The 8,513-nt window shown below is 45.9% G+C and overlaps 1 protein-coding gene across 1 annotated transcript; it reads left to right on the top strand.

Annotated features, from left to right (window-relative positions):
• Positions 1-7,137: 7,137 nt before the first annotated feature.
• On the top strand, positions 7,138-7,389 carry LOC147426909 (uncharacterized). The gene has a single exon (XM_086499044.1). The coding sequence runs from the start codon at positions 7,138-7,140 to the stop codon at positions 7,387-7,389; it is 252 nt and encodes an 83-aa protein (XP_086355170.1).
• Positions 7,390-8,513: the final 1,124 nt, after the last annotated feature.

Below are 8,513 nucleotides of genomic sequence, written 5' to 3'. Positions count from 1 at the left end.
GCAATAAATTATTATGTAGCACAAGTAGAGCATAGACGGCTTAGCTTTAACGAGCATCTCCGGAAAAAAGAATTGAAGAAAGGAATGTTGGTGCTCCGCTACGACAATCGCTTCGACACTCGCAAGGATAAGAAACTCCTACTCCGATGGGAAGGTCCTTTCATCGTCAGGAAAAAGTATGCCAATGGAAGCTACCAGCTTATGGAGGCTGATGGAAAACTTCATAAAACCAGGGTAAATGGTTGGCGACTTACACCTTATTTTCTTCGATTTGACCAGGCTCCACCTATTGACATTCCAGATGAGGACACACCATCAGCCGCCACCTCCGACGATAATGATCAAACAGATGAGCTAGAGACATGAATGCCTCTAGCCAAAAGGGGAGGGCTAATGATGGGGGCTTTTCACAAGCCAAGCTCCCATACCCCTCTTCTCTCGTCCCCACCCCATGAAAACCCCCTCTTAGGGAGGGAGTGATAAAAGACATTGGAAAAAGTAAGAAAAAAATGAAGTATGATTATGTAAATATATGAGAAAGGTAAAATAGGCCACCTCATGCGTGCAGGGCAGCCCATTCCCACCTTGCCTCCTTTTTCTTCACTGTTGCCCCGCCGTGTGTCCCTTTTCCTCTCCTCCACTCAAAAGGTCAACCCCCTCTCTCTTCCCCTTGTCCTTTCTCCTTTCTCTCTCCCCTCAAGCTACCCCACCTCTCACCAATAATGCATTCTAACTCACCAATAATGCACCCTAACTCACATGAAACTTACCCTATCTTCCAAAATAGTATACCCCACCCCCCCTTTCTCTCTCCTATCATATCCCATGACCCAAATACCCCCCCCTCTCTCTAAAGGGTGCCATGTCTCTTGTCTTGTAGCTAAATAACCTCCCCCACACTCACACACACTTAGTTTCACTAAAAAAGGTGCCCACAAACCCATCCCCACCCGGTGGTTACCTGATTTTTCTTGTGTTCACACACATATGCACACAGATTCACCTCTGAATACACTCCTCTCTCTCCCCTCTTGTAATTACTCTATTCTCCATGTCACCTCTCACTTTTTTTTCATCAACCCATCTCTCTCTCTTAGTCTCTCTCTCATGAGACTGCTGTTCTGGCACATATACACAAAGCCAGACAAGTGGGGCCCACAGTCACATGGCCTATGTAGATAATGATTTCTTCATTTCTAAATTCTAGAATTTCTCCCCCCCCCCCTCCTCCCCTATATAAAGAGGGGTCACCATCACACGAAAACACACAACATCACCAAAGAACACACTATGCACTGTGTGTGTCTAGTGCGCACACACACACACACACACCCACACCATCACCATCACCGCAATCACCATGCTTGTCTTGAGCATGACCTCTACACCCTTGGCTATGGAAGATGAAGGGACAACTAAATGAAGGATGATGGCCATAATCCTCGTGCGAGTCTTCGCCATCAACTCCCACCTATCCGCCATGTTCTCTACCACTCTCTCCCTTCTCATTCCCCTACCCTATGCTCCCCATTTCATCGCCTAATTCTCTAAATAAAGCTTGAGGTTTTGTGAGTATGTTTTCTTGCAATGTTTTGCCCATGTGAGGTGTGCGGAATCGCCACCTAGTCTTGTGTTTTGGAGTGAGCTTGTGTATGTGTGAAGGGTGTGCGGATTCGCCATCCTTTTGTGATGCCTAAGTTTTAAGCCGTTATACCCCCTCCCTCACTCTCTCTCTCTCTCTCTCTCTCTCTCTCTCTCTCTCTCACTTGATCTCATTCCCTTTCCTTTTCATCATTACTCCCAAGCATCCATCTCTCTTGGATGAAAACTTTGTTATGGTGGTGTGTTGTTTGCGTCCTAGCCGTTGAAGCTAGGTGGTGCCCCCTGTTTGCTTTACCATCACAGGCTCGAGGCGCGCCATTCGGTCCCCGGTGTTTTAGAGGCCGTCGGGGTTCGGGGTTCTCTTTGCTCCCGTCACCGCGCACACATCGGGTGGCCGTTGGGAGGAAGACATTGCCTGGAGGCCAGGGAGATCTCCCCACATGACAAGATTGGCAACCAAGGGAAGAGGAAGAATCAGAAGAGGTTGCAAAACCAGCCCCTAAGCATGTAAACAGGCGCAAGTCTAAGTTTTTCAAGAAGCCTAAACGCCGCCTGTAGACGGCTGGAGAGTCACCATGTGGGAACGTGTTCTTAGAAGATGGGCAGCGAATCACTTAGTAATTACTAGAGTAATTACTACAGTAAAACCGAAGCATATAAATAGAGCCCATTACATTGATATGGGGGGGCAATTGTAATCACTTGTATTAGCGCTTTGGGCTATAATTGCACTTGAGCATCAGTGATAGTATTGTTGGCTATACTTTTTCTCTGTAATCATATTCGTTGTAATCTCAATCATGGTATATATTCAGTGATACTTACTTCTCAACAGTCTTCTGAATCTGAGTGTGAATCTAAACTTTATTCCAGTCTATAAGTCTGATTCTCATTTCAGTATCCACATTTCAGTCTAGTCTCTGATTTCTGTCTAGTCTGATGTCTGAAATCTTTCTACACGAGTAGTTGAAATCCTTCAACACTAGAATTAGCTGTCTCAAGAGATCAGCTCCAATTCCATTTTGGCGATCACGGTGGCTTGAGCTGAAGCTCGTGGACTAAAAGACTCTTCTCCCATTTGAAGTTTTCAACAATGGCACCAAAATCCAATTGTGGCCGGAAATCTACCAATCGTGTGGACCCCATTCCTGAGGAGTCAGGAAGAGAGTCTGACCCCAAGCAAGAGAAAATGACTGACATTGAGGCTCAGGAGGAGCATAGTCAGGCTGATGAGGCGCAGGACTCACAGCACTCCAGTCATTCTCGACGCAGACGGGCAGAACAGGAAGCACGAAAGGCAAAGAGTTCCAAGAGTTCTCAGTCTCTCCAGAAAGATGCGCATATCAAAGGCACAAAGGGAAGTCACCATACTTCTAGCAGACAAAACAGAGAAGATACTGATATAGAGAGAGAGAGACAAAGATTGATTGGGATGCTGACACTGATAATTGCAAGAAGTCTCCCAAGCGTCAGTGTGAAGCCAAGAAGAGAACTGGTGGGACCAGCAGTAATCGAAATGATTACACCGCTTTTGTGAAGATTTCCTTTCCCATATTCAAAGGAGGGAAAAAGCATGATCCTGATGTTCACATACAAGCTTTCGAGCAGTATGCTGAACTAAAAAACATTGATGAAGATGATTGGGGGGAATACTTTCCACAAACCTTGAAGGAAGCAGCAAGGAAATGGTATTACCATTACCCTGCATGCCAGCTGAGATCATATAATAAATTACTTAAGGACTTCAGGTTGGAATATTCCGACAATCGAGGAGATGAGGATATTCTCTGTGAATTGGATCAGATCAAACAGAGGAATTTGTCAGTCCGCAGCTATGTCGAAAAGATCAAAGAACTGACCAGACAGTTGCAAGAACCACCGTCTGAGAAGAGATTGAGGGCATGGTTTCTGAATGGGTTCAGAAGCAAAAAGCCGAGAGAACAAGAAGTACCAGCCCCTACAAAGAAATTCAATGATCTGGTCCAATGAGCATTAAAACTGGAATAGCAGGCTAAGAAAGAAAAGAGCCACAAGAAGAGAAGGACCAGTAGCAGTAGTTCGGCTACTAAAGCATCTGATTCCAGTGCAACATCCAATAGCTCCGAGAGCAACTCCAATGAATGGACAAAGGAAAAAATAAAGAAAGGATCATGGACCAAGAAAATTGAAGAAATGGCTAGGTAGATTGCAGAGATTAGCCATACAAGACAGCCAGTCCGGAAGATGAATACTTGGTGTTCAAGATGTAAATCCAAGGACCACATTTCCACGGAATGCCCACAATGTACCTACTGCACAGCCTTCGGTCACCTATGGAATAATTGTGGCATCCGAATTCACCATTTTAAGAAAGGAAAGGATCTATCAGTAGTTGCCTACACTGAACCAGTAAAGGTAGAGCCAATTAAAGTATCACAAGAAGAGGGACCAAGTACCAGTGGTACTGGTCAAGGACGTGGCAGCTACTAACAAGGAATGGGCAGAGGAAGAGGAAGAGGAAACTTCCAGACCAGGAGCATGAATTGCTACACCTGTGGGAAGTATGGTCATTTTGCATCCCAATGTCCAGATGCGCCAGTAAAGACTGCTACTGAGGCTAAGGCACCAGAGCCAGTCCCAGTCATAGTAGTTACCAGGAGCAAGGGAGTGATCATTGAAGAAATTCCAGACATTTCAGAAGTACCAGCTAATCCTAACAGCAGCAAGTGGGCCCAACAAAGGGATGTTTGGAAGGCCAAAGGTAAAGAAAAGGTGGTAGATGAGTGGCAAGAGCAGCGGGAACTAGCAGCTAAAATCACAGAGGATTTAGCTAAGAAGCTGCCAGAGCAGCCGAAAAGTTCCAAGGCTAGAGTCATTCAGAAGATACCAGCCCAATCGACTGATAAAGATCAGTCAGTACCGGCCATGACAGAGACCATGCTGGCTGTAGTACATGGACTAGCTGATGAAATGGGAGTGGAAGGAAAGAGTAGTACTGATAAAGAAGAATGGCAGAGTGAAGACACTTGTTCTTCAAGCTCTGACAATCAGTCTGACCAGGAGTGAGAGGAAATTCAGGTGAAAATTTGTGATAGAATCCAAAAGCTGACTGTAGAGCTGGAGGATATAACAAAGACCTTACCTGAGGTGGCCAACTTTATCAGACAACGCAGGAAGAATGAGGCAGAGGCCAGAACAATGGACCTGACGGCTGTCCGAGATGATGAAGTTCCACTTATTCAGGTAGATTACAAGGTCAGGAAGCAGTGGGAACCTCTCTCAAGCGTCATACTGGATGGAGGAGCAGGAGTCAACATAATGGGAGCCCATCTTCAGCAAAGAGTGGGTGTCACTAACATGAAACCAGCACCATTCAAAGTAAGAATGGCGGATCATCGAGTCGCACAAGCGACGGGCATGATTGAAAACATGCAGATAAGAGTTGGGAGGGAAAAATTCAAAACTCAAAACTAGTTTCCTAGTTTTGGATGTACAGGGAGCATATGGAATGCTATTAGGACGCCCATGGTTAAGAACAGCACATGCTGTTCATGACTACGCAAACCAGACCTTAACCATAGAAGGGGCTAGTGGCAGAATCAAAATCCAGACCAACAACACCAAGAGCTAGAAAAAGGAACTAAGGCCGAAGGAGTTGTGTCAGAAATACCGAGCTAAGAAAATTGAGTGAATGCTAGCAGCAATGAACATCTTTCCTTTGGCAGAAATTGATTTGAATGCAGTCCTACTAAACAAAGAACAAGCTGACAAGCAGAAGAGACAATTCCCTGATCAGTTTATTGAAGTCAATACAGGGGAAAGAACCGTTCAGCTAACTTGGAAGAATGGAGGAACCAGCTGATACTGGTAAAATAGAAGAATCAATATATTCTGAAGAGTATCCACTGAATCAGAATAATGATTCAGAGATGAATGGACCTTCTTGGAACTACGCTAAAGACTCGACCAAACGAAAAGGAGGAGGACCAAATTGGTTGCTTCCAGATGATCAGGAAGTAGAGGAGTGGAACTTGGGATCAGAGGAAAATCCCAGAATGATCAAAGTCAACAAGCACCTGAAACTGGCAATGAAGGAAAAGGCAAGGAAAATGATCCAGAACTATAAAGATGTATTTTCCTGGGAACATACAGATTTGAAGGGAGTAGATCCTGAAGTTTGTCAACACCGAATACCACTGAAACCAAAAGCTAGACCAGTTAGATTGCAAAGATACCGGATGAACCCTAACTATGCAAAGAAGGTCAAGGAGGAGATTGATAACCTTCTCAAGGCTGGGTTCATTATAGAGGTAGCAAGTAGTGATTGGTTATTTCCAATAGTCGTCGTTCCTAAGAATAATGGGAAATTAAGGGTTTGTGTCGACTATAGGAAACTAAATGCCCAAACCATTAAGGATCCATTTCCCTTACCTTTTATTGATATGTTGCTTGATGAGATTGCAGGATATGAGATGTATAGCTTCATGGATGGTTATAGCGGCTATAACCAGTTACAGATTGCTCCTGAAGATAGGGCCAAGACCACTTTCATCACTGAGTGGGGAGAATTCATGTATCTAGTGATGCCTTTTGGCCTGTGCAATGCACCATCTACTTTTCAGCGGTGTATGATGGAGATGTTTAATGAATTTCTTCATCAATTCCTCACCATTTTCATGGATGACTTCACTGTCTATTCACCTGAGGAACAACACCTTCTATTCCTAGAGATGGTTTTTAAACGCTGTCAGGCGAAAAGGATTTGCTTGAATCCTTTTAAATTAGTATTTTTGGTTTGGAAGGGACAGCTACTGGGACATGTGGTTTTCGGCAATGGAATAGAAATGGCTAATGACAAAATACAATGTGTCCAGCAAGCTAAAGCTGTAATAGGCGTGGCTGCCTATTACGAGACTCTGCTCACAGAAATGCAAGAGAGATAAGCACAGCACAGCATTAGAGAGAGAGAGAATAAGAATACATCAGATTCCATAGCCTTTGATTATGAGAAAGCCCGATACAGCGTACAAAGGAAACCCTTCCTTATGTAGAAATAAGGAGCACCCTTTCATATCTCCGTAGCCCTTCCTGATTATGCCTCTTGAGATCCCCTCCTTCTAAGGGCTTATTCCCACATGAAGGTACATGACAACATGCCGGACACTCCCAATGTGATTAATGTGGTCATGTGCAGCCATGTGCGGTCCGGGCACATCATTCAAAGCTATCGATATGGTGTGCGGGCCAGGACACCACAAAAGAATATCATGCTTGCGGTGTCTGTTGTGCGGGCAATATCACCGAGGATCATGCTAGGCGGCTTGCTGTGCGGTGCCAACATCCTCCGCCAGGTTGATGACAATGGCCACCCCATGTCATGCATTAGCGGTGCCCGCCAGCCCGTAACCATCCCTGTGCAGCGCCCCTTTCTTTGCTACAAGTGCTCTCTCTCCTTCTCACTCCGCTCGCCACCAGTAGCGCCACTGCCAGAATGGAGGATGCAATCCATGGTATGCAGTGTTCTATAGCCCACCTCGTTCGGGAGGCAGATTAGATATGAACGCTGATGGTGCAAAGGATAGGGCAGCTAAGTATGTTGACAACACTGTAGACTTGTTCGAGATTGCTGCAAAGACTCCCAAGGAGAAGAGCAAAGAAACCGCAGAGAGTGTGAAGGTGACTGCGGATAGCCTGAAACTCAACGGAAAGAATGCCACAAACTCCGCAAATGAGGCATCTGAAGATACCGCAAAGAGTGCAAAAGAGCATGGCGAGCACGTGCACTTGAAGGGGAGTGTTGAAGAGTGATTAGAAGATGCTAAGGAAGACATCCATGTTGTCCTGTGTAGTCAACACTGCAATCCTCGTCATCTCCAACTCAACGCAGCAATGATCTGGAGAGAGTCATATTGGGGCCATGCATAACGTCCCCGCATGCTGGAAGAACCCCGCAATCAATGCCGACCAAGAGATCAACATCCCATGTAGGAAACTCATTGAGCACTTTCTGTGCCGCAATCAAGAGAATGGCCACATCTCTGTGAAGCATCCCCTCGCGCCTCTCTCTCCTTCAGAATGATTAATGGTCTTTGAAGGTGCAGCATCCCCTCTCTCTCTCTCTCTCTTCTCTTCAGATCTGCGTACTATATTGGACGGCATCCCCCCCTTTGACAGTGGCGCTTCCTCTCGCATCAGAACAATTAATGGTCTTTGAATCGCTTGCTCCCTTAGATTGTTATGATTCCTTTTCAATAGCCGTGTGCTCGAGCCAATCGAATCTGCAATCCAACCTGCAACAATTTTGCTTGCCTGCAATGTCCAACAACATTGTAAGGAAACTGCTTCGAGCTCTGGCATGTTCTTTCTACACCTTCTTGGCTGAACAGCGCCCTTCCTGTTCTTTCCACACTCGCTGGCAGCACTCCAGGCAGCCCCTTCATGTCGCCTTCTTTCTTGCTCTTGGAATAGTAGCCAGCACTTCTTCTCTCTGTGCTCCCTCTACTTTGTCGGCACCTTTGATGCCATTTCCATGTTTGCATCGCCTTCTCAGCCCTGCTCTATAACAGCAAGCCAATAATTGAAATCTCAGGATAGCACCAACATCTGTTGCTCGCCTCCTACATTTCCCATGTTTTCTCCTTCTTGGCGGCTCCTTGTAGACCCCAACCAATCCCACTGTCTCACATTGGACAGCAATCTGCAACCGCTCTTGATCCCCTCGTGGCGCAACCCACAGGAATTCATGCACGAGGAAAGAGGGAGAGGAAGGGCTCGCTTGAGAAGGGCAGAAAAGTTCGTTTGGTTGTTTTGCAGGCGATGGTGATGCGGCTTTAGCACAGCAGCGCTCATGGCCATGGCCGGCAACCCTTTTCCGCTTCATACGACAAGGAAAAAGGCAGTTTGCCCCCAACGCCTTCCTGCTTGCAGCCAGC

Source organism: Adiantum capillus-veneris, chromosome 24 (assembly GCF_014529385.1).
Source record: "Adiantum capillus-veneris isolate H3 chromosome 24, ASM1452938v2, whole genome shotgun sequence".
NCBI lineage: Eukaryota > Viridiplantae > Streptophyta > Polypodiopsida > Polypodiales > Pteridaceae > Adiantum > Adiantum capillus-veneris.
Note: the sequence above shows the minus strand (reverse complement) of the source record. Positions and strands in the feature narration are given on the sequence as shown.